General features: G+C 46.9%; 1 protein-coding gene across 2 annotated transcripts in view; it reads left to right on the forward strand.

Moving 5' to 3' along the window:
* JAKMIP2 (janus kinase and microtubule interacting protein 2) overlaps positions 1–27284 on the forward strand; it is a 562748-nt gene that overhangs the window by 301018 nt on the left and 234446 nt on the right. For both annotated transcript variants that reach the window (XM_069652427.1, XM_069652428.1), the window contains exon 4: positions 2263–2760. In XM_069652427.1, the coding sequence (XP_069508528.1) occupies positions 2263–2760 (498 nt within the window). The remainder of the gene's footprint in view (positions 1–2262; positions 2761–27284) is intronic.

The following is a 27284-nucleotide window of genomic DNA, read 5'->3' on the forward strand; positions in this document are numbered from 1 at the left end:
GCAGCACACCTGAGGCGTGTGCTCAGCAGCCGTAAAAGCCTCAGTTTGTTTTTGTCCAGCGCTGGTCATTGATGCAGTGTACCTGTTTGTGACTGGTCTCTTCTTCCTGGTTCTTAACTTAGTGTCTAGTTCCTACTTTCTAATTTCTTGTTCCCTTTTTCCTGGATATTGAATTTAGTGTGCTTATTAGTAATGTCTGCTTCCTGGATCCCCTTTCTGTCCTCCTCTGTTTTGCAGTCAGCACGTCCAGTGCTTTCCTTTTTCTGTTCAGCCCAGTTTGTCTGTGTTCTTTATTCCTTTGTCTTTGCCCTATTCAACAGCTAAATCTTGATCATTTAGTCACTCCTCATTTATAGATTTAGTATTTTGTCCAAGTTTGCCTTTCCTTCCCTGGGTGGGGAGGGGGAGGTTTTGCCCTTATAATTTCGTTTTCCCTGCTCCTGTTCATTTACTTTCTCTTGGAGTCTGTTACAGGTTTTCCCTTGCACGTCTCCCTTTGTTCCCTATTGATTGTTAGGTGTGATGTGCTGTTGTAGTTGGCTCCTGTGTGAATGCCTATATTTTCCTCACTATTCTTTAATCACTATTCCTATACTCACTTTGCTGTTGTAGCCTTTATGGGTCCCTGTTTGATCAACAGGGATCGTGGGCTTTGTTGACATTTCAGGTGGTATTTCTCATCCTGGTGAGTACTGTCTTTAAGTTAATACAATACCATCAAGGTTGTTAGCTCACAGATCCTGTAGTTGCTTGCCCTGTATCTGGTTTCAGCACTGACAGATCCTGTAACAGTAGTGGGTAAGGACCTTGACGACTTTCTTCGTAATCATAAAGAGCTTCTTAGCGCTTACCCCACATCCTTCTTCATATATTTGTTTTCTTATCACATTCTACTTGCACATCCTGGGTTTTAATGTACATGTGTCTTGGTTCCTGGGTGCATGTTGTTTGACTAAAACCTATTCACTTTGTTATCTTGTGCACATTTCTCTTGCCATATTCACTGCCTTTGCCCTCTCATGACAGCCTTTCTAACATTTGTCTGTGTCATCTGCTCAATTCTCTCAGCATTGGCTTCCGATTAAAAGCAAAATTACAGTTAAGATCTTGTGGCACTTTCTCTTTGGCCTGGTCTGCTGCGCGGTGAACTCGGGGGAATGTGCAAAGCACATAGGGATGGAAGGTGTAAGGAAGGTTTCTTCCTTACCTAGAAACACACATGCACGTTTGCATTCCTTATATAGGGGTTGTAATGTAAAAATATGCACTACAAGTGATGGGAAATTGCCTGCCATCTGCTTTGCCCACACACTGCACCCACCTGGATGCAGTCGGCCAATGCACTTTACCCGACACATAGATATGCAAAGGGACATGGGCCGCAAGGTGCTGCCTATCACAGCTCAGCCCTCTTTCTGCCTTACATGTTCCATTAGTGAAAATGGAGACCTGCATGGGGCCTACTCCTGCTCGGGGGATAACCTGATTATTTTGGATTGTTTGCCTTCTGCTCCCCGTCGGTTTTGTAAATTGCGTCCACAGTCTGCACAGAGACATTTTGATTGTAGAATGTGTTGCTGTCCCTCTGTATTGTCAGGGCTAATGATACATTGATACAGTTAGGACCTTAAGAAGCTTTCATTTAGGACTATTCTGGACAACAGCAGACTATTGAGATAGATGTTAGTGTAAGTCACAAATGCGCGCTGATCATGCTATAAGGTATCAGACCAACACATATCCGTTATACTGCTGGTAAAGAGCCCGTATTGAAGCACTGTCACAGTAAGGGCAGAATGTCTTCTCCAGTTATCAGTAAGTTACATCTTTTTTGAATTAGACTGACAAATTTCAAATTTATAGTTTATAGTGCTCGTTATTCTTCTTTTGTTTTTCTGCAGTCTGATAACTTTGGAGAAGAGCCTTGCATTTGCATATTTCTCGAGGCTTCTGTGGAGCTTGCTAAGCTAGTCCTTCTTCTAGTCCAATGATCCAGGCTCCTATATGCCACTGACTTTGTGAGGCCATGATTATCTAAGTCTTTCTTTCATTTCCATGCTGAATCTTTATCTGAAGATTTCCTTAATTTAGTTATCCAGGGCATCTTGCCACCCTAGACAGTCCTCCATTTTTCATAATACTGAGGTATGTCCGCACATTCATTGTATGCGTAATATTTTAATTTCTACAGGTGGGTAATCTGAGACAGCTCCAGTCGATATATTATTTGCATTAAATACTTTCTTTCTTTCTAACCTTTAGGTGACTAAACTGGAAAGGGAGAAAAATCAGGAAACCAAGCGGATTAAGGAACAGGAGCAACACAAACAAACTGTCATGGTTACCGAACTAAGGGCCAAACTGCATGAGGAGAAGATGAAGGAGTTGCAGGCAGTGAGGGAGAACCTTATCAAGCAACACGAGCAGGAGATGGCACGGACAGGCAAGATCAAAGAGGTGGAAATCCAGCGCCTTAAATCGGCGGTTAATGCCTTGCGGGATGGCAGTAGTGACAAAGTAAGGACTGCCCTGAGCACTGAGGCCCGTGAGGAGGCCAGGAAGCTCTTTGACTCCGAGCGCCTTAAACTCTTGCAGGAGATCACAGAACTGAAACTGGCCAAGAAGCAGGTTGATGAGTCCCTCAGCCACATCACGCACGCGGACAAGCTGAAGGCTGGTGACCTGCGCAGCGAACACCAGTCTCACCAGGAGGCCATCGGCAAAATTAAATGGGAGTGTGAGAGGGACATCAGGAGACTGGTAAGCGATTCATGGTTCCAACTGGTACCGCAATGTATTTGTATTTTTAATTTGGTATTTCTTTTGCTAGACATCTCAAAAATAAATATTGTACAGAGGATATATTCCATTGTACCTAAGTCATCAACTAGAATTTGGAACATAGGATTACAGGGGTTTCCTTGGACATTATGATACATTACAGCTGTGGTGTGATCATGGTATATACTCTGTTCACATAAATAGTGCACTAATGGATAAAAGCCTAAACCGTGAAGCTCTGCTGGAGGTTTAGAGGTTGTGAGGTGGCTTGGGGTTTGGTATCATTACTCAGGACTGTTTTGAAGCAGTCGAAAGGATAATGTTGGATTCAGATCTTGATTGCTGCCACGTTCTTATATCAAGAAGAAGATACCATATTAGAGCAGGGATAAGGACATTGTGCCGGGGGAGGGGGGATTGTTCAGATGGGTGGTTCAAACTATCCTGTAGTGACTTTGATTGACTAAACCATATGACTGATTATGTAACCAATTATAGGCAAGTGACTGAAGTTCTTAGCGCACAGGCGCACACTGATCTTAGAAAATCAGCAGCTGTTAATGAAGTTATATTAAACAAACAGCGCACCATCAAGGCAAATATGTGGGAGACAATGCTGGATGCATTTAGAAGAATAGGGTGCTATCCCCTGAGGGGGCAGGCCAACCCCGGCAGTAACGGCCTGCTACCCAAGTTAAGGGCCCGAGTGAAGTGAGGGTCCCAAGGCGGCTGGCTGTTAACGGCAGTTGTCGCCCCGGCCAGAGGTTTATATCACCATTAGCACCTGTGTAGATCCTACACGGGTACAAATAATGGTGTTTATTTGAAAAGAAAACGTACCTTGTTGTGTGGTGTGGCGCTGAAACGGTCAATAGTACCCAAGCTCTGTTTTCTACGTTAATGACCATGACATCATCAACTAGGAAAAGGACCTTGGGAATTATGGAACGTCCCTGTGCTGCACCACAAGGTACTTTTTATATTTTTATTTTTCCAAAACACTCTAAGCACCAGCGTAGGATCTACACTGATGCTAAGATGTGAGGGTGGGAGGTGGGAAGGGAAGTAGAAGCGGGAAAGAGAAGCGGGCAGAGAACGGGTGCTGGCTAGTGGCACCCAGGCTGCTCAGACCGTGGGCTTGTACCATGCAATACAGCATGCGTTGCGAGCATCCTGATTGGCAACAGCCCCTGTCCTGGGTTCTAATTGCTATTAAAGCTAGTTTAACTCGAGTTTGAGGAGCTAATGAACAAGTTATTATTAACATTGTTTTAAAGATGATTTGACACAATAGTTTGGGTCGATTTGTAACTCTAATTTGGGAACAGCAGAGTTGTTGAGAATGAACAGTTGCCATGCTGTAGAGTAAAAGATAACTTCTGGTGGTGGACTGTTTCTCTGAAACCTCTGTTTGAGGAAGCGGTAACCCCAATAAGTATATATAACAGGGACCGTGGTAGTGTCAGGAGCAGTAACAATTTTGAGTCGGGACCCAGAAGTGACCAGGTTCAGACATTTGTGTGGCCAGTAATGGGTCATCTGAAATACTGGAACGCCGGGAGGTTGACCCAACATCATTCTAATGCCCTGACCTTCAAGTCCAAAGCTTGATTCCCTCTCAATCTCTTTATCTCAATCCGTCTGCAATGGGAATGATTGTTTCACCTACTCCCACTCCATTTTAACCCTCATCCCCAGTTTCTGTTTTCTTTTCGATTCTCCACTCATATTTTCCTCCTTTGCTCACCATTTTGTTGTCACTTTTGATTCTCCCCTTTCTTTTTCTCTGCATATCTCTGCTTGGCTCCCCTTGTCATCTGCTACTCCCATGCCCTACGCGTAACTCCATTGGTGCATCCCCTATGTACACCACATCAGTGCTTTTCAGTTGGGTTTGCATTTTATAACTATCATACATACGCACATACATGCCAACATATATACTACATACTCATCACACCTTTCCTAATCAACTCTTCACAGTGAATAAGATTTATCATTTCTTTATTTTACAGGCTACCATGTCTCCCATTGACACTATTATCATATCTGATAATTGCCTGACCCTAACATGGCAGACCTGGACAGGGACTGATCCAAAGGATCAGAGAACACACTGCACCACACCTGGGAGTAAGAAAAAGGGAGGCTAATTCACATGGAATGGAAGTCGATTCAGGGTCAAGGGCCAATTGCAACTCAGGGAATCAGGAAAGAAACAGACCCATGAATTAAAGCCCTTATTACCCCGATTAACTAACGAGCACTTTTATAATAGGAGACATAAAACACCTTGTTTGGAAGGCATTAGGTGGGTGCTACGAAGGCTTTCTAGGAAGAAAGAAATGGTGGAGCCAGAAGTTTGGGAGTCAAAAGTGCAGAAGCTGCATTGGCCAAGCCAAGAGGTTCAAACTCTAACATAATATCAGAGAGAAGTGGTGGTTCATCAAAACCGGATATGGATAAGCTAAAAGGGCCAGATAGTGAGAGAAAGACAAGCAGGAAAGGCAAAAAAAGCTTAACCTTGAGTTTTCAAAGCCAAAAAGGCCCACTAGAGAAAGACACACATGAGAAGAAGCACACAGACCCTGAGACCCTGAGTTGTCCAATACAAAATGGTCAGATAGTGGGAGAAAAATAATCGAGGAGTGAAGTGTGAAGGTGCACTCTCTTTTATTCCAGTTTGCTAGTTTAAATATTTCCTCCTCAGTGAAGTGAGTAAATTTAAGAGTTTTAGGTGCTCCTTGCTAAAGTCTGTGCTACCAGACTGAACTAAATGTAGAGTGATGGTTTCCGTGATGCACGGGATGCGGAGACAAGGGCACACTTTTGTCTGATATAATCGGAAACAATTTAGAATACAGTAAAGGCTTACGTGTTTTTCTTTTATTTTTAAACTTTTCTTTATTGGCATAGCGAGAGAACAGACAATAAACAGAATGTACAAGATCTATATGGTTGCAGGTACATGAGCGACTACACAATGCATGGTTAATACAAGCGGGGGTAGACGCACAATTCAACAGATACGCGGGGCTCGGTGATGGACTAGTTCACTTCACCAGGAGGGGGGGAAGACAGTAGTTCCACATCATCTTTGCTGTTCAGATAGGTACAAAATTCTGGCCACACATTCTTGGGACGAGGGGGCTGTGGCAGGGTGTTAATGTTGTCCTCCTCGCACGTTTGAGTCGAGGTGAGGGCCCTCAGCCACATTTCAAATGAAGGGGAGGGGAGGGGAGCGGCGCTTCCAACATTGTAATATGCATTTTTTGGCCACTATGGTGGCGACATTCAGAAACCTGGACATTTTTTTAAATTCGGGGCTATCCCAGAGGCCGAACAGTACAGCTAATGGTTCTGGAGAGATGTGTGACGCTGTAATTTCAGAAAGGGCGTCTATTATAGCTTTCCAGTATGAGCCCAGTGCGTCACAGGACCAAAACATGTGCATATGATCCGCATCTGAAGATTTACATCTAGGGCAGGAGTGAGGCTGAGTGTGCGCAAACCTGTCCAATCTGTGCGGCGTGCGGTATAGTCGATTTAGGAGTTTATATACACCTATATCTGGCATTGAAAGAGGTGGCACGGGTGTGTTTGCGCATTTTCTTCCATATTGCGTCAGTGTTGGGGAGTCCCAGCTCATCGCTCCATATATCACGTGCCGTATGTGGCACCTCTGTAGGGTTGGTCATCAGCATTTTGTATAGCGAGGACACGATCCCTCTAGCCCCGGCCAAATTAGTTATATAGTGTATCTCCGGCGAGTCTGGGGGCTCATCAGGGTATGAGGGCCACCAGGCTCGAAACGCTGCTTTCAACCTGAAGTATTGCAGTAGCTCTAGCGCAGTGCCGGTATGGCCCGGACGCCATGTGTGCGGAGTGATAAACTTCCCTTCTGGGTACAGGTCGGTCAAGGCCATATATCTCAAGTCATATCAGTGCTTCATCAGGAGTTTATCGTGTGTGGGGTTGAGGCCTGGGAATTGCCAAATGTGCAGCCATTTGTAGTATGGGTGATGGCCGGGTTGTGAATGTAGTATTCGTTTCCAAGCCATGGTTGTAGCCGCTACGGGGTCGGCCTGGGCATCGGTATGAAATGTGTGGTGGAGTATGAGAGAGAGGGTGTTAACTCGCTCACTTGCTAGCTTCTCGAGCTTCTCCTGTGGGGGAGGATCGGTGAACGTGTACCAGTACGTGGCGTGTTGGGCCTGCGCGGCTGTCCAGTATTTAGCGAAGACAGGGGCGGTGAAGCCCCCCTCCTCATACGGAAGGGTCATATGCTGCCACTTCTTACAGCAGGTTTTTAAGTAGTTTTTTCACTGCGTCTTCCATCCACCCCTTAAGGGCATTCTCTGGGACTCCGAGAATGCGCAGATTGTTTCTGAGGGAGCGAGACTCCAAATCGTCTCATTTCGCCTTGATGCTTTTCATGTCACGCGATAGGGAGGCCACCGTGTCTTGGAGCGCGTGAATTCCATCCTCATTGAGCGAGATTATATTTTCAGCCTCTGTGATTCTAGATCCCGCCTGCTCCACTCGAGTCTTTAGCGAGGCAATATTTGCATTGATGTCATCTAGTTTTTCGTGAAAAGAGGCGAAGTTTTTGGCCATGGATTTCATTAGAGTGGTGAGATCTGGCGTTGTGACACCATGGTGAGGGTCAGGGTCAGGTACGTCTTGTGAGGATGATGCCTGGTCTGACTCAGCTCGGGGGACCGTTTTGGTGAACTTGTCCATGGTGCCCCCTTGGGTAGCGCTCTTAGATCTGCTGGGCATTGTGGCCAGCGTGGGCCTGGAAGTGGCGAGGGCACGCTGGCGGGGGAGCATAATGATATGAGGAGGTGTAGGTCTCAGCGGGGTCGAAGGCCTCCACCCGATGTCACCGCCCCAGCTGTGTGTGGAGGCCGCAGCAGAGGTGGTCAATCACAGCAGCAAAATGGTTGCGCGTGGGTGTCGCCCCTGGGTGGTTGTATATTGTGAGATGGCGCCGTCAGAGAGGCAGGGCTGTGATGGCAGGAGCAATGTCTTTGTGTGCTCCTGCTGCCCGTGACTGGTCCGGCAGGGTCTGCAGCCAGCCGCCTTGGAAGTGTCTGGGGCAGAGAGAATGGGGAGGGGGGCCACCCACCTCCAGTGCGTGGTGGACAGGCAGTGGAAAAGTATGGTGAGGTGGGGACCCCCAGACCCCAGAAGGCACACAAGTAGTATGATAGGCCCCGGCCAGGCGAGTTTGGGTGAATTTGCGGCCTGGTCTCAGTCAGCTCGCATGGGAGAGCCCCAAAATTGGCAGGTTAGTCTGCAGGAGGGCCCGCGTATAGCAGGGAAGGTGCCGCCGGGTCAACAATGCAGGCAGTGCACACAGGCACATGCGGAATGGGCGGCAGTAGGGAGGAGGGGGGAACGCTGCACTCACTACCACCCGCTCCTCACCTGAATCTCCGTGCGGGCGGCGCGGGCCTCCGGGCCTCTCGAGCTGGGTGGGAGCAGTCTGTGGCCGTGAGTTTGGGGCCACGGGCAGCCAGATCAGGGATTCTACGGGCCGGGTGGGAGGGTGGAGGGCGCGCTCAGCGCAGGCCCAAAACGCGGCTACGTCAAGCTGTAGCTCACCCCCTAGGGAGCCCCCACGGCCAGCTGTATCAGGCCCCCACAGTGTGCTCCGGGTCTCTCAGCGATGTACGGAGGGAGGGGCCCGGGGCCGCCTCCTCGGCCGTCACAGCGCGGTCCCAGTAAGGTGATCCCAGCAGGGGAAGCCGGATGCTACAGCGGACACAGGGCTCCTCTTCGATGTATGGAGGGAGGGAACGGGGGCCGCCTCCACAGCTATCACAGTGTGGCCTCAGGAAGGGAATCCTGGCGAGGGAGGCTGGTCAACGGGCGAGTGCCGGCGAGGCCCGCAGCCGATCAGCAGCTCACAGGGGTCGCAGCTGGGTTCCCGAAGGGCGAAACGGCCCCATATTCGCACAGCACATGGCCACAGCTGTGCTCAATGCCTCAGCGAAGTGATGGTGCCGTGCAACAAAGAAGACCGCAGATGTTTTAGGATTGATGCCTACACCGCACAGAGCTGAAAGGCTAGGAAGCCATCTTGGCTGCTCCACAGCGCCACCGGCTTACGTGTTTTTTATATGGATTCACAGCAAGCAATCTCTTACACATTAAATAAAATTTAATTACAGAACTGTCTCTTCTCTTTGGTCTTCAAACATAAACAATAAAGCATTACCATTGTAATTTACAGTCATTACATTGTATACGGTTCTCATTTTTTTAAACACATTATTATATCAAAAAAACTCAGTTGAAAATTCATCAATTTGCAAAAATATATATATAGGTTATATAAAAAATCATACACTTGAGTGACTCCTAATATTGTCTGATATCCTGATTTTAAGTGCAATGTCCTGTTTGTTGTTGATTCTTCTTAACAGAGACAACTCCTATCTTTACATTACGCGTTTCGGGCTGTCTTCTAACCCTTCTTCAGATGTGGATAACAAATCTATACATTGATTCATCAAAGAGTAATAGAGAATATTTTTGTTACTTTTTGTGATTATTTCTTAGTTAAGCATTATTGTTTCACGATTCTCTCAGCGTTCATTATTAATCAACCTTTAAAAAATGCGCCTAGCAAATGACACAAAGTCTTGTGGGATCCCGTCTCGTGTGTTCAGTTTGTTTGCTCTTTAGCTGCTACAGTTCGTGTCCGTTCTGTAAAGCGAAGGACACTTTATTTAGTGCGGAGAAGTCTGTATTTACACTGCTTCCTGGTACTGTGTCTTGATGTGACATATTGTGGGACCAGTCGCTGTATAAGCACTGGGTCCCACTCCTATGTCACATTTTGTTTTGGGATCAAGGGCACTTTCTGTTCTATTCAAAGAAAGGGGTGGAAAAACTCACCACTTTGGCATTTCGTTGTATGAACTGCATGCGTAATGGATTGTGAGCTGCTAGTCAATTCGGAACACTAGATTATAGTTTTCATCTGTATCTTTGTCAACACGCGGTTGTTCCGGGTTTGTAGCCTGCCTGTGAAGACATATGTTAGCTGGATTTTAGTCTGACGTCCGAGAGGATCCTGAATCTGATAGTTGTTTGTTATTCACGCTCTTAGCGGCGAGTCCTGCGTCATCCTCTGCTGCTCGGTTCTGTCTCCCTTTGCGTTTGCTTCCTTCTCCCGCGATTGTATTCCAGGTCGCTAAGCAACCGAGTGACTAGTCCTTCTTCTATCGCTGTTCTGTGTTTGCTATAGGTCCCAATGATGCCGCCATCTTGGGTGTTTTGTTAACAGACTATAATTGACTAGAAAGGTTTTTTGCGGATCTTGTTTAAACAAAAATGATTTATCAAAATTCACTATTTATGGCCATTTAGGTATACTTTTGTATGTTTTCAATGTGGCAATCCATTACTTTCCATTATCTATGTAACAATGTAAATGCGTTTTCTTCATAAAAAACAAGTTAGATCCCATTCATGGTTCATACCATGAGGGTGCATGCTGTCTAATTTCTCAATCCAGTAGATTTCTTGCTGCTGCAGGCGTTTTATTATATTACCTCCTCTTCTGGGTAGAGTTACATGTTCAAGGATGATAAATTGGATTTGGGCAATTGAATGTTTCAGTTCTTTGAAATGTTGTGACACAGGTGATTTAACGGATTGTTGCCTGATGTTTGATTTATGTTCCGCCCATCTTGTTGAGTTTGGAAGATCCACCAGGACGATCAATTATTGCAGCAAACAATAGCCTCCTGGAACCTCTTGCTCAGTATATTGACAAGATAATTCAACCATTAACACAAAAAACTACAACATACATCAAGGACACTAATCACTTTCTACAAAAACTTGTATCAATAAAATTTGAAGGAACAAAAGACATTGGGCCTCATTACGACCGGGCGGTAAGGGATTACCGGTACCGGTAAGGGCACTGGTGCCGGTAATCCCATACCGCCCTATTCCGAGGTCCCTTTGTGGGTCCTCCCTTAACGCTATACCAATTTGCGGTACCGTTATTACCTCCTTCCCCATTGCCATTGAGCCCTATGGGGGCAAAAATGGGAATGGGGAAGGGCCATGGTGAATGGGGAATTACCGCCTCCGTCAACCTTGGAACGGGGCGGTAATTGCTCCATTCACCATGGTGGAATCGGTAAGGTTCTGGTGGCAACCATGGCGCTAAAAGCGCCATGGTTACCTCCTGGGTCGCAATGAGGCCCATTATGTTTACTATGGACGTCACAAGTCTCTACACCAACATAACCCATCTCGCAGGATTAGAAGTGATGGAATGGTTACTGCTAAACACAGAAGAAACAGTGAGGGGAGAGCCATTGTTTATACTGAAACTCTTGGATATTGTATTGAAAAATAATGACTTCATGTTTGAAGATCGTTACTTCATACAAATAGCCGGAACATCCATGGGGGCTGCCAAGGCACCAAGTTATGCCAACACGTACATGTCATACTTGGAGGAAACCCAAATTCTAACGAATACCAAATGGAGGAACAACTTAAAATTCCTACTGCGTTTTATAGATGACTTATTTGGAATTTGGAGTGGCACAGAAGAAGAGCTTGATGAATGTTTTAACTTCATGAATTCTCTAGCACCAAGGATTAAATTTACACATAAAACAAGCAGAACCACATTAGAATTTCTAGATGTTTTGATATATTTAGAAGACAAACTTGAGACGACAGTGTTCACTAAACCAACTGACAGGAACAGTTTATTATGTGCATCCAGCTTTCATCCAAAGAACACCATAGAAAGCATCCCATTAAGTCAGTTCCTACGTTTTAGGAGGATCATCTCCAATGAGGAAGAATATGATAAAAAAGCAATTGATCTAACTAAGAAATTCCTGTTGAGAGGATACATGGAAGAAACAGTGAAAAAACATGCGACAAAGGTCAAGAATATTCCCAGACCAGAAGCCCTAAAACCCAAAATCAAAAATGAAGAGACAGAATTGGTTTATGTTACGACTTACTCTCAACAAAGCAATAGCATCAAAAGAATTATCAAGAAACATTGGAAACTATTAAACATGGATCCAACATTGTCAGCATTATTCCCCAACCCACCACTATTTGCCTACAGTAACAGTAGATCCATACGGGATCACCTAATCAAATCAGACTTTGGTTATGAAAAAATCACTCGAAAAACTTTCAAGGGAAAAATTCCATGTAATAATTGTAACTTCTGTAAGAACGTGATCAAAGGAAACTTCATCAATCATCCACGTCAATGAAATAAGATCGCACTTACCCATACATCTACATGTGACACGATGAATGTAATATATGGGATCAAATGCCCATGCGGAATGTATTATGTCGGATTTACCAGCAGAAAAGCGGAAACAAGATGGGGGGAACATAAATCAAGCATTAGGCAACAATCAGTTAAATCACCTGTGTCACAAGATTTCAAAGAACTGAAACATTCAATTGCCCAGATCCAAATTATCATCCTTGAACATGTAACTCTACCCAGAAGAGGAGGTAATATAATAAAACTCCTGCAGAAGTGAGAAATCTACTGGATTGAGAAGTTAGACAGCATACACCCTCATGGTATGAACCATGAATGGGATCTAACTTGTTTTTTATGAAGAAAACACATTTACATTGTTACATAGCTAATGGAAAGTAATGGATTGCCACATTGAAAACATACGAAAGTATACCTAAATGGCCATAAATAGTGAATTTTGATAAATCTTTTTTGTTTAAACAAGAGCCGCAAAAGACCTTTCTAGTCAATTATAGTCTGTTAACAACACACCCAAGATGGCGGCATCATTGGGACCTGTAGCAAACACAGAACAGCGACAGAAGACGGACTAGTCACTCGGTTGCTTAGCGACCTGGAATTCAATTGCGGGAGAAGGAAGCAAACGCGAAGGGAGACAGAACCGAGCAGCAGAGGATGACACAGGGCTCGCCGATAAGAGCGCGAATAACAAACAACTATCAGATTCAGTATCCTCTCGGACGTCAGACTAAAATCCAGCTAAGATATGTCTTCACAGGCAGGCTACAAACCCGGAACAACTGCGTGTTGACAAAGATACAGATGACAACTATAATCGAGTGTTCCGAATTGACTAGCAGCTCACAATCCATTACGCATCCAGTTCATACAACGAAATGCCAAAGTGGTGAGTTTTTCCACTTCTTTCTTTGAATAGAACAGAAAGTACCCTTGATCCCAAAACGAAATGTGACATAGGAGTGGGACCCAGCGCTTATACAGCGACTGATCCCACAATATGTCACATCAAGACACAGTAGCAGGAACCAGTGTAAATACAGACTTCTCCTCACTAAATAAAGTGTCCTTCGCTTTACAGAACGGACACGAACTGTAACAGCTAAAGAGCAAACAAACTCAACACACGAGAAGGGATCCTACAAGACTTTGTGTCATTTGCTAGACGCATATTTTAAAGGTTGGTTTATAATGAACGCTGAGGGAATCGTGAAACAATAATGCTTAACTAAGAAATAATCACAAAAAGTAACAAAAATATTCTCTATTACTCTTAGATGAATCAATGAATAGATCTGTTATCCACATCTGAAGAAGGGTTAAAAGACAGCCCGAAACACGTAATGTAAAGATGGGAGTTGTCTCTGTTAAAGAGAATCAACAACAAACTGGACATTACACTTAAAATCCTATCAGGATATCAGACAATATTAAGAGTCACTCAAGTGTATGATTTTGTATATAACCTATATATATATTTTTGCAAATTGATGAATTTTCAACTGAGTTTTTTTGATATAATGTGTTTAAAAAAATGCGAACCGTATACAATGTAATGGCTATAAATTACAATCGTGATGCTTTATTGTTTATGTTTGAAGATCAAAGAGAACAGACAGTTCTATAATTAAATTGTATTTAATGTGTAATAGATTGCTTGCTGTGAATCCATATAGAAAAACACGTAAGCTTTTACTGTATTCTAAATTTTTTCTGATTATATCGGATAAAAGTGTGCCCTTGTCTCTGCATCCCGTGCATCACGGGAAGCCATCACTCCACAGTGGGAGAAAAATAACCAGGAGGAAATACTGGCCAAGAGGTTCACACAGGAAACCAGAGTTGGAACAGGCCAAGAGGGCCACACAGCAAACCAGAGTTGGAACAGGCCAAGAGGGCCACTCAGGCCTGAGAAGTTCCCTCCAAGATAGGAGAAGCAAGCAGGCAGTTATAACTCCAACTAGAGAGAAACAAGCATGACTCTATTACCCAAGAAGTGTGGAGCGAGCAGGGAGCTATATGCTTAGGACAAAGTAAGAGTGAAGTTAGCTGGGAGCTCTAGCTCAGATCCTGGTTGGAGAAGCAAGGCCACCTGTCCCAATAAAGAAGCATTGTTATGGTAGGGGGGAGAATACTACCCACAAATGCCCTTATTGAAACTGATACCTGCATACAAAAGCCAAGAAGGAACCACGTACCCAAGCAGGGAAGTTACAGTTCTTTCCCTGGTAAAGCAGTGGAGGTATCCCTAGATAAAGAGGGGCACAATGAGGCTCTTGCTTCATCCAAGAAGTGACGTGTAGCCAAGAAAAAATTCCCGAAGGTGACCTAGAGCACGGCAACAGAGAAAGCAGGAAAGTGTGCTGGGTCACTATACACTTCCCTGATACGGTGAGAGGCTTGATGGACACTGTCCTGGGTGAAGACACCCCACAAGGTTGGGATTTAAAGTAGGGAAGTGGACGTTGGACTCATGATGCTAGAACCTTTAGAATTGGCTAGGCTAGATTTAGTTTCATCCCATTTTGACACATATTGTTTTAGAAAATCTCTCTATTTTTGTAGTTAGTCTAACTCCTAGATCTTGTTGCTGTTTACCTCACCACTTCCTGACCCAGAGGCACGTGTAAGGGCACTATGCGTTTTAGGATCTTTCAATCAGGAAGCCTTAGAAAGGCCTAAGAAAGAGGGAGGGATGCGTGCTACTGACAGGAAGGTTTACTCAAGCATGGGAGACCACAGAGTACACATCAAGGATTTACACGATACGGTTCTGTGTGACTACGACAATATTGCAAGGATAACATTTGATTTTGTTCATCCGTCATTTTGTGGTTCAAAAATAAACTTGTGTCCACTTTATCCTTCCGAGAGTTCTATTCTTCCCTCCTCTTGACATCATTTACTCTTTTCTTCTTCTGCTCATCTCTATTGTTCTTTGGTTTTTCTTTTCTCTGTGCCTCTCCCTCCATGAGCACTGCCCTGTTTCTGCTCCTGTTCTCTCTTAGCCCCTGAGATGTGGAACTCCCAGTCCCTCACGCTTTGCGTAGCATCTTCCTTGCAGTATCTCACTCCATTCTTAAATCTCTCCTGCAATCTTTTTTCCTTTCCCTCCCAAAAATAATTCCCCTTACCGTACCATAGAGACTAGAACATAATTTGCGTTTGTACTGCTAAAATTTGTACTGCTCACTCCTATGTACAACACTTTGGTGACAGAGCTTTCCAAAACAAATAAAAAGGCTGCAGATCTTGAACCGCTGCTTTGTAGATTTCATATCACCATTTTATTTTATAATTTTTTACATTTTTTATAATTGATATTTTATTTAGTTTATTTTATGTAGGTATCTTTGATGATTTATTATGTTTTTATGTTATTTGATTTGGTTGATAGACTGATGCCTCAGCGGAAGCTGAAGAGCTCTCATAGGGCCTCATTACGACCCAGGCGGTAAGTTACCGCCTGGGCCGTGACTTTACCACCATGGCGTAAACTATGTTTACGCCATGGTGGTAGGCGGACTTACCGCCCCATTCCAACCTTGGCGGGGCGGTAAATCCCCATTAACCCATTTACCCTTCCCCATTCCCATTTTTGCCCCATAGGGCATAATGGGAGTGGGGAAGGCGTTAATTACGCCACCGTAAATTACGGTGGCGTAATTAACTCCATGGTCCCTTAGCGCCATGGATTTTAACACCTGCTAAAAGCAGGTGTTAAATTCGCCATGGCGCTAAGGGACCTCGTACTCAGGCGGTAAGGGTCGGCGCTGTTTACGCCGCCGTAAAACCCTTACCGCCTGAGTCGTAATGAGGCCCATACACTTAATAAGCAATCCCGGAACAGCGTTTAGCTCAGGATAAGAGGCCGGAAAGTAGGACAGTTAAAATAAATAATAGGGATTTGTGCTGGTGCATGTTATTCAGTGCATGCCTGTAGATCCAGTCAGATGTTCCACTCAACTCCCATGTGCATTGTTTTTATCTGAAGGTTCAGCATGGGCATGCTAACTGTCTCCTTTGAGCAGACGGATGATATCATCATTTTAGATAATATTGGGGAGGTCTCCCATGACAGCTGAACAAGGTGGAGGTCTTCTGCCAGGATAATTCTTTAGTGGTGAATACATGAACAACAAAGATTCCTTCCTTAGGCAAATAAGGAAAGTGGGGCAAAGGCCCCATTATTATCACGTTTAGTAGGAAATAATTCAGGGAGGAACTACCGCTGATAAAATGCTCCTCAGAAAGGGTTTTCAACCACACACATTTTTGGAATTTTTCCTGAATTTCAATTGGGAATCCTCAGATGACTGGAACTTTCCAGCGAAGAGGCCTCCGACTTGGATCACGGAACAGAGCACATTGAGAAACATTCAGCCACAGCAAAACAGGCAGACAAAGTATGAGGATGATGTAGATACACTAACAAAAATCTTAAAGGGCCTCATTATGAGGTTGCCGGTCCAGTAATAACGGTACCAGTAAGGTTGCTGATACCGTTGTTATCGGACCGGCAAACTATGAGTTATGCTCGCGGGTGCCTTTTCGCCCTCCAGGTGTGACCGGCACCTGTGATGCACCAGCACCATTCCTGAATGGTGCCGGTGCATCCGGGCTCCCCATTCCCATTGAGTCCAATGGGCTCAAATGTGAATGGAGACTAATATTTTCCGGCGCCCGGGAATCGGCAATTACCGTGTCTGCCGGGGCTGTAATGCCCCGGTAATTGGCCCTTCCCGGACACCGGAAAAAAAATGACCATTGCAGCAATTAGTGCTTAAAAAGAGACAGAAGCAATCCAGGAAGTTGTGCATTAGCATGGCGTTCCCCAGGGTAGCTACTACAGAAGTGACAGGTGGAGAGGTAGAGAAAGTGACGAGGTACCTGAGGCGGCCAAACCACAATTGCCACATTATCGGAAGATTGCAGAGCAGGTTGTAAATAAGCCAAGCGATCCACCGTACACAGTAGGGATTGCAGGAGAAGTCAGCGTAAGGGCCCTGCTCTAGGCCTTATTCCAAAAGACTGGCAAGAGCTGCGTCTTAATGGAGAAGGAGCAACAGTGTGCCTTAAGTCCACAGAGCATAGGGCCTATAGGCCTTTTAAGTTAAACCTGGCAATATTCCTTGAGATATCCCTGCATATTTTTTCATGAGCTATTTCGGTAGGTCATGTATGGGTTTGTCTCATCAGCCTCTGACCCTAAACTTGTAGCTAAGAAATACACGCTTGGGTGATCCTAAACAATGGACATCATACTATCCAAGAACAGAAACTGGGACGAGGGGAGAAATGGCCCTACAAGCAGGGGGACGAGCCATACACTCCACTGAACATGGGGTCCTGCCAGTTAGACCAAGAGGTGATTACGACAGACCCCTTTTCGATGGTGCAGACTCAACCGTTTTGAAATGGAACTCATTTTGTTAGTGTTACAACGCTTTCCTTAAGTACTCCACTTTTGCTTTGATCCGAGTAAAAACTTGCATATTTCGATCTTAGTGTGAATTCATGTTTTGTTCTTCACTTCTCGCAATTTCCAAACTTTCTTGAGTCTGGTTCTGTCGGATGGTTCAGGACAGGGAGTGCAAAGCTTCTAGGTGTAACAGGGAACCCTGTACCCTAGGCTAGTTGAAGTAAAGTTAACAGGACCAGATGACACGTCAGAGTAGAATGGACCACCCTGCTGCGCTGTTTTTTTATGATCAAATGACCGAGATAATGGTCTATTTCCTTATAGACATATTAATGTGCCAAGTCATTTGAACTCGTACTCTCCTGAAGTGGGAACCCTTATGAGGCAAACAACCTGTTGTAACTGATTCTGGGCATCCGTGGTGCCTTGTGTGTTTGTTTCAGTTGTCCTAATGTTTCTGCCAAACTAGAAACCTCGAATTCTTGCATATGTGTGGTAAGAACATAAACACTTTTGCACATCTCAGAACATTAAAGTGTTGTAATACACTGACACTGTACAGTTTAGCGATACACACTGGGTTGGCGGGCCATACCGGCAGGCAACCGATGGACAACCCAAGTTAATAGGCCAAAGCAAAACCAGGACCTTTAACCAGGGTGGTGGCTCTAATACTGGCCAGTTCAGTCCCTCCGGACAGGCGCTTATGGTACATAACGCCGCGGCCCGAATGTGCAGGTGCTGAAGGTGAGGCAGAGGCACATTTTGGGAAAACCCGGCTGCGATTCAACGAAAACGCACCACATGCTTTACAAAAGCAAAGATAATGCAGTCATACTATTTACTGTGGTGTGTGACCCTCCCAAGTGTGTTGCCCCTTTAAGAGAATGTGTCCCTCCCATTTGTGTTGCCCTTTTAACTAATAAAGCTAATAAAAGGAGCCCTGTAGACACATGCACCAGAACGGCTGCTGACTCCCAAAGAGGAATGACTGGTCTGTCTCTCATTTAAGCCTGCAGGCCCACACCGTGTGAGCACGGTCCTGCAGGCCATGATGCCATGGGACCCTTGTGCCAGCAAGGTGGCAGAGGTCTGCATGGTCATGGGTATGGCTCGTCCTGCCCCCACTCAAGACCGGGTGTCCCCCGGCAACCTTCTACAGTGCCGATGCCCCATAGCACCCTGGGGCCTGCTGGATGCCCATAGCAAGCCCCCCACTACACAAGAATGGCAACGAGGAGGAAGCCCCGCGGGCGGGGGGAGGGGGTTCCTGACCCTGCGGTTTCTGATCTTTTTTTTTTCTTTTCTTCCTTTCTTTTCTTTTTGATATGGAGGCAGGAGAGGAACTGTCCACCTCCGGTGGAGAGAATGCAGCATGCGGCATCCATCGCTGCGAGAGCAGGTGGAGAATGCCAAGCACCTAGCCCAGCAGACCCCTCTCGGTTGTGGCCCTCTGGGAAGAGGGTGCTCATGCGGCCGGAGAGAGGTGCAGCCCGTAACCCTGTGACATTGCCCAAAAGCAGCACTGGATCGCTTCTGCTGCCAAAAGAAAGAAGCTGGCGCAGCATAGTTGGTCTGGCCTCCCGCGTTGCAAACTGCAGTACTCTGCTGCGAGGGAGACCTGATACTTCCTGGAGGGAGTGAGGAACTGTGGCGGCCGTTGCTGTCTACCTCGGGGTAGGTGTAACACCGGTCCCCCCCAAGTGCATGGCTGTCTGTGCATCAACAGGGGGGCCCGAGCCGCTGGGCAGTGATCAATATGCGCTGCGGTGCGGAGGGAAAGCAGTTGAGCACCCGCCCCCACCCCACCAGAAGCAGCATTGCCTGCATGGTTTTCCGTGCCCAGTTATGTGGCATCCGCCACAAAGGAGATGGAGGGAAGTGCCCATTTTTCCCCCCGGCGAGAAGCAGAGGCTTGCTGGCAGGAGAGAGGCGAGGGCCCAATCGCCCCTCCTGCAACAAAGGAATGAAGAAGGGATCAGCCGCAGCCGCAAGAACAAAAGGGACCTCCCGCCTCAGGACATAGTTTGTGCTGCCCCGGGGGAAGAAAGGAGGTGAGTGCCTGCACGCCCACCCCAAAGGCATCCCTGTCACATACCCGGGCCACCTGCGGTCGGTGGATGCTGCTGCAGCAGCAGCTCCAATGTTGGAGCTGAAGTATGGCCCCAGGATAATCCCTGGACCCGTCGGCAGTGAATAGAAGAATGCGCTGCACGTCGGAGCATGGAAGAGGCAGCATCCAATTATACATTAAGGGCTATCAGGCGGTGAGGAAATAGTAACACTGCGTGGCAGCGCATGGACAGGTGGCCGCCTGCTATGATATGATATGATATTTTATTTGTATCGCGCTCATACACAAGTGTTTCAGAGCGCAACAACACAATGGAGGGGAGCAGGGGAGAACATAACCGCGATCTTACTAGGCCCAGTGACATTGAGAACACGCAAGTGCATGGGAAGGGGAAAGGGGAAAAGTGCATGGAAGGGGGAGAGTGGAAAGTGTGGAGCAGCGGAGAACAGAAAAATAATAATAAATAAAATAAATAGATAATGGAGGCAATAAACAATAATAGTGCAGCCTGCAAGTGCAATGTGCTGTGTTTATGGCAGCAGAACTGGGAAAGTCTGATAGGTGCAGAAAAAGAAGAAAATGGGGGTGTGTGGGGGACTGTATGGGTACAGATACAGTCACCAGTGCAAGGGGTAGACAGGAGGCAGTGCAGGAGGGTGGCAGAGTGAGCAGGTACCTGGGCCCAGGGGACAGATGGTGGCCAGGTGCACAGTGCCAAGAGAGAGCCGATCAGCAGGGGAGAGAGGGAGCGAAGGCAGAAGGAAGAGGAAGGTCTGAAGGTGCTTCCAGAACCAGAGATGGTTCTCCTCAAGTCCTAGAGTGGCAGGGAGGCTGTTCCAGAGGGAGGCCCCAGCCAAAGACAAAGATCTACCCCAGCTCGTTTCTTTGAAAAATGACTAACCCTGAGGGAGTTAGAGGTGGAGGAGCGAAGAGCTCGAGAGGGGAGGTATATGCGGAGGGATAGAAGAAGGTATTTTGGACATAGGCCCCAGAAAGCCTTGTGGACAATGCAGAGTGTTTTGAATTTAATCCTTGCATCCACTGGGAGTCAATGGAGAGATTTCAGAACTGGAGAGATACGATCCGAGGGCTTGAGGCCAAGGACAAGTCTCGAAGTCCTGTTCTGGATTAGTTGCAGAGGGCGGAGAGTAGAGGTAGGCAGATTGGGAAAGAGGCTGTTACAATAGTCCAACCTAGAGAGAACCAGAGCTTGGGAGACAGTGAGCTTCTGGGGGAAGGAGAGGAAAGGAAGAGTACCTCTGAGGAGGTGCAGTAGGAAGTTTGACTTTTTAGAGACCTCAGAGATGTGGGCAGAGAAGGAAAGTGTGGAGTCAAAGATGATCCCGAGGTTCTTCGCGTCCCAGGTGGGCCAAGAGAGTCTGGCCAGAGAGTGAGTGGAAAGGATGGCGAAGGTGTGCTGATGAGGAGGATCTCCGTCTTGCTGGCATTCATACAGAGATCATTGGTGGCACACCAATCTTGAATGGAAGTTAGGCAATCAGAGATGAGAGACGGAGAGGAGGTGGCCGAGGGAAGCCTGAAAATGAGTTGAGTGTCGTCAGCGTAGCACTGGAAATTGAGCAGAAAATGACAATGCAGTGGGCGAGAGTTGCCAGGTATTGGTTGAAAAGCCAGGGCGACAGGTCCCCTGGGGAACACCACATGTATAGAGGAAGATAGATGAGAGGAAGGACCCCAGTAGGACCTGCGACGGTCGATCAGAGAGGAAAGAGGTCAGACAGGCCAGAGCCTGATCAGTGATACCCAGGTTATCACGGAGACGATTGAGCAGGATGGTATGGTTGACCGTGTCGAAGGCAGAAGAGAGATCGAGTAGGATGAGGAAAGAGGAAATGTTTGAGTCAAGGTTGGAGAGCAGATCTTCAAGGATGTTCACGAGAGCAGTTTCCGTGCTTCTGGCCACTCTGGAGCCAGACTGGTGGTCATGGAGACAGCCAACCAAATCGGAATAAAGGTTAAAATGAGAGATGGCCAGCTTTTCCAGGAGTTTGCCCAGAAAGGGAGTAATGGAAATTGGGCGTTAGATAGCCGGACAGAAAGGATCAGCTGTGGGTTTCTTAAGAAGAGGATGAACCAGGGAGTGCTTCAGAAGGGAGGGGAAGGACCCTGAGGCAAAGGAATGGTTGGAAAAATCGTCAAGGGCCGGAGCGAGGGTGTCAATGTGATCATTGATGGTTTTAGAGGAACAGAGATGAACCTGTGTTGACGAGGCTTTCATAGATCAGACTTGTCTAGCAACCTCATCAGGGGAGAAAAGAGGAATGGAAGAGAAGGAATGTGGGGGGGGGGTTAATGGGTGATCAGCAAGTAGAAACTGAGAGGGAATCAGAGGGCGAGGGGAGGAGAGGTTGGACACAATGTCCTGGGTTTTTGAGATAAAGTGAGAGGCAAGGGCATTGCAGAGAGCCTGGGAGGCAAGAGGAGGGGTAGAGACTGCAGCAGGGTTGGCAAGCTCCTTGCTGATTTTAAAGAGTTTGGCCAAGTTGTTAGATGCCGCAGAGACCCGGACTTGAATGTGGCCTTTCTTCTTCGTGCACCCGCCCCCACCCTGTGTGCTGTGGAAGATAGCAGCAGGTGGCCCTCTGCGGATCACAGGGCCTCAGGCGGTGAAAGGAATAAGATGCGCTCTGAGGCAGAGCAAGAAAAAAATCCAAAGAGTTATCCCGGGCCTCCGGGGGTGAAAATGGAGGAGCGCTCCATGTTGGAGCTATTAACAACAGGTAGGCAGGGCCCTGCAGTATTGTGCCAGCAGCCCCCATCTGCAGTTAAATCCCAGGCTGCTGGAGGTGAAAAGGTGAAAAGGTGAAGCGAATCCGACGTGTGAGGATGTGTGATGAGAAGCCCCAATAGAATACCAGGCCCAGTTGGCGGTGAGTGAAGGGAGCTAGGGAAACAAAAAGACTCTGCGCCTGCATGGAAAGCAAACATGTGGCATCAAAGCAGGGTTCTGCAGCACCTACAGTGGCAGCACTGTTCCTAAAGTGGACCTGCCAACCTTGTGCTTATCAGCATTGTGGGACATGATCACATGAGCCTCCTGCACCCTGCACACTGTACCTGCAGTTGAAATGGACTGGAAAAGAAAACAATGGTAATCACCTCCCTGCACAGCTTCATCAAGAAATTCAGAAGCTTGAGAGGGTGCAGCTACACAGGTGGGTCTATGTGCCCCGATGCTGGCTGTGCCCTGCCAGCGGCCTCTACCTGGGGGGAGAAAACGAAGTGGCCCTAACAGCCTGCCACCAGTGACATCCTGTCCCCAGTGTTACCCTCCAACAGGAGGAGGCCCTCTGCTCATGGCAGCATTCCTTCCCACACGCCTGTTTGGGGAGGGAACTATGCAAGTGGCCTCATCGCCCTGCCACTGGTGTGTGCCCCGCCGGGCACGCCATCCATGGACAAAGCCGATGTGGCCCTGGATGTGATTCCTGCCAGCCCCGAACTGAGACACCATCTGCCCAATTGTCCTGTCAGGAGGAAGGATAGGCAAGGGCTGCTGCCCCATCCACACTGGTGACTCCTGCCAGGGGGAGAAGAAGTGGCCCAGACATCCTGTCATCTGTGTCTGGCAAACCAATGTCTTGCAGCCCTCAAACCCACCACCCAGAAGAAGTGCTATGAAGCAATCGAGGGTTGCAGCTCTGCAAGTGTGCAAAGCAGGAAAAGGGCCTCCATCTACCATCCCTATGGCCTCTGATAGAATCCCCAAACTGTAACCCCTAACTCCTATTCATTGATGGCACACAGATATCACAAATATAACCAAACGACCATTTCTGTGTTTCAGAAACTTTACTAAATCATGTAATGATACACATGAAGGCTTTACATTAATTCAGTGAACCTATTGTACATAGACATATATACTAGCATCTGCTATGTTCCGTAAACCACCAAATGATTCACTAGTTTAACCACAGCAATGTATGGAGCTGAATAGCTACGTCTCGGCGGCCTTCAGGCCATTAGTGATTACTCAGGCACCTGCAGCACTCCAAAACTCCACGCACCAGATGACCTCCATAAGCACTTGGAGTCTGCAGGCGGGTGTTACTCAAAAGGTACAAGGAATTTTGGCACCCTAGGCAAAGTGTCACATTGGCGCCCCCTCACTGCGGGTCCTAACCCTTCTCAACCAACCGTCCCCATCCCATTTTGTTACCGATTTCTGCAACCGCCTGGCCCCAGTTATAGGGTTGTTGTGAACAGATGCACAGAAGAAGTGAGTATTTAGGATCAGTTATAGACACTGACAAACATAAGGACAGTCTGAAAATACAGTGACCCAGAAAATTGACACTCATTAGAAGGGAGAAGTTGCTTTCGCTCATTTCATTATCATTCCTGCCATAAAGCTTGAAAAAGGGTTTTATATTATGTAATAAAATACAAGTCTTCAAGCACTTGAGTAGCGGTATAGAAAGGAATTACTTCTGTAGACACGATAACCTGGAAGTTTGAGGCAGGATGCTCCTCTGCACCTCTGCCTGCTTTAAACCGCCCTCCCATTAGTTGAATTTGATATGAAATGGCATTTATAACGCGCCTATACACAAGTATTTCACAAGCCTATACACCCTGGCAAGGCCTCGCTCATAGTTTCGTTTCCACAGTGTGACTTACAGTATTCCCACCTAAGCCCACTCTCTGTACCTTTAAATCCTAGTTTTGGGCAGAGCAACAAACCACATAGTAACTCCTTTAATTTATTAGGTCTCCATGATGAAAGGCCCCAGCAGAGGACAACTGGTACGAGACCACAAAACTAAGGACTAAGGTAGAAGGGGGTGGAAAGCCCCATTTCCACTCCTCAGGTACAGTAAATAATTAAATAACATCTGTGTACAGTACAGCCATTCTCTACGAGGCATGATTTCAACTGCAGTGTCACCTCAAATATTTGGTAAACTGCAATAAACTTAGGACTAAATGAAAGCATATGAGAGCGGCAGCTTTGTGAGCTGCACATAACAGGCCCGAGTTAACTTGAGCATTGCTTCTGTCTTCCATGCTTAGCCTTGGAAGGCACAGTGCAGCAGGTCAGTTGTCAGGACCTGTGCTGTGGTCAAAGGAAAAAAGTGGTGACAGCCGGCAGAGCCGCTTCCGAAGGACAGATTGACACACACCTACCTCAGTGCCAAAAACAACCATACTCATGTATGTATATTAAGTTTTGTTTATTTAACATTTGTATTGCGCCTATTCACGAAAAAGTGTTTCCAGGCTCCACAAGACAAAAAAGGGGGTGGGGTGACCAGAGGAGAAAATAAGAATAACGGTCCTACTAGACCTTGTGAAATTCAGATTGTACAAGTGCAGTAACAGGAATTGCAGGGGAGGGGGCAGATCACGGCAAATGGATTGCTAGGGAGTGGGGAAGAGGGAGATGTGCTGGAGGGAGGGGGCTCCAGGTGCTGGGCAAGAGTTAAGGAGAGCCCAGGAGGGTAAGTGTTTGGGGAGAGAATAGGGTTGGGGGTCAGCTACTGTGAAGGGAGAGGGTGGACCAGACTCAGTAGGCTAGTCAGGGAAGAGTGCCTGAGGGTAAGTGCTGGTAAGGGGAGAGGGGAAGACTGGTTGAAGGAGGGCCTGGCCCCAGTAAAGGCTCATAAGGAAACAGGCATCCAGACGTAGCGGCAGGTGGAAACTAGCAGAAGGAGGAGGAGAAAAGGAAGGTCATGAGAAGCTTCCGAAACTTAAGGAGATCCGGCTCAAGATAGAGATAGGCAGGGAGGCCATTCCACAGGGAGGTTCCTGCCAGGCCCCAGAATGCCTTGTGGATGATGCAGAGGGTCTTGAATTTGATCCTAGCAACCACAGGGATCCAGTGGAGGGATTTTAGGGCTGGAGAGATATTGTCCCTGTGCTTGAGGGCAGGGATTGGTGCCTAGAGCCACAGATTGGAGGTTCTGAAGCACAGTCAAATGAAAGACATGGAGCCTTTGAGGGGCAATGAATGTATTTCAATAGAAAAATCAATTGAATTGTTACAGTCACAGTGTCTGTGTCGCTCAGTTTCTCCTTTCCTAGGCTATTATTGAACCGGAAAGCAGTATTGGCAGCTATATGCAATGCAAGCAGTTCTAACATCGGCCCTACCCCCGGCCCCTGCCCTGGGCCCTGCCCCTCTCCCTGCTGACCTGTGACCTGGGAAATGGTCCAGCCGACCCCAGTTAATTTACTGTCCATGGCCACAGTGGTCACAATGACACTCACAAACCTATATATACTCATTTTCTCTTCCACTTCCATACATCTACTCTCTATCACACTCAGTTCGGCTATTGACACCCCTGAGGCCGAGAGACAGGACAATTACAATAGGGCACCCCTCACCTGCCTGTGCTGTGCATGTGTCTGAGTCTCTCTCAGCAGGCAGGGCTGCCACCCACGGTGGCAGGCTGCATCTAGTGTGCAGGGTGGGCCACGGACGGTTCAGAGCAGACGACCATTCAGAAGAGAAGAACATTTGCATGCGCCTCAGTCACAAGGACACACACCTGTGTATTAGCACCGCACAGGCACAGCGCACCACACCCACGCCTGAGTCCTGACCCAAACCGAACCTCTCAGTGCCTGCTACTGCAGACAGTGTTGAGTGTGCCACCTGTTAAAATGGGTTTCTGAACTCTGACCTGATGGGCAGAGGTTCAGAAGGCCAGCATAGTTTCTTGGAATAGGGTAACCTTCTAGACAAGCCAGACCAATCAAGATATCATTGGCAGCGTTCAAGACTAGGTCTCAGGAGGGGTGAGAGTGTTCGAAGGCCCACAATGAGCACACACAGTAAACGACACCACAAATTACTCTCAGTCAGATGTATATATCAAAAATACATATACATTTATTAAAGGCCTTTTAAATCAAACACAAGTTGAAACATCAGTAATATTAATAATTCCAACACAACTTTATACTACATTAACTATTATCCTAAAGCAATATTAAGCAAGTATGGATGCGCAACCTGTAGAGAAGAGGGTCAGACAGTGCAAATATACTGTAGGCAATTCTTCAGGAATAACAACCCTAACTAGAAGGCAGTCCAAACCCTACGAAGTGTGGAGCTTTGTGCTCAAAAGTACATTTAGCGCAGCAGCGCTCGATCGTGCGTTAAAGTACAAAATGGGTCTTCTTCAAGGTGATGTATTGTCTCAGGAAGAGGGGTGAGGCGATGAAGAATAGAGTTCCACTATTCGAGGAGGGTCTCCACAAGAGGGCAGAATTGTTTCCAGGAATCGGGAATAGGATGGTAGCTAATGCTACCCTAAGTAAGGTGAGTGGGCCTTGGGGGACACTCATGCGTAAAAGTCTATGGATGCGCCTAGGGGCCACAAGTTACTCTTGCAAGTACTCACCGACCCCAGTTTTGAGTCTAGCAGTTGTGCGTCTCTCTGGCTTTCAGGGGCTGCGTTCCAGGACTTCAGTCCGTGGCGGGACAGTGGTCTTCTCTCCATATCTGGGGAAGGGATCAGGTTGGTTACCCTGCAGCTCATCTTAAGGCACAGATGGGCACAGCAGCAAGGCACCCACAAAGCTTGTCACCACAGCAGGGGAATATGGGTACTGCATAGGCTCAGGTTCGGGCAGACTCTCGTAGTTCATGATCTAGGAATGCTAGGTGTACGAAAGTCGGCGGCAGATTGCCCTCTACCAAGAGTTTACTGTTCCCGAAGACTCAAGTCAAA

The sequence above is a fragment of the Ambystoma mexicanum genome, chromosome 3p (genome assembly GCF_040938575.1).
Source record: "Ambystoma mexicanum isolate Mex_15411 chromosome 3p, UKY_AmexF1_1, whole genome shotgun sequence".
Lineage (NCBI taxonomy): Eukaryota > Metazoa > Chordata > Amphibia > Caudata > Ambystomatidae > Ambystoma > Ambystoma mexicanum.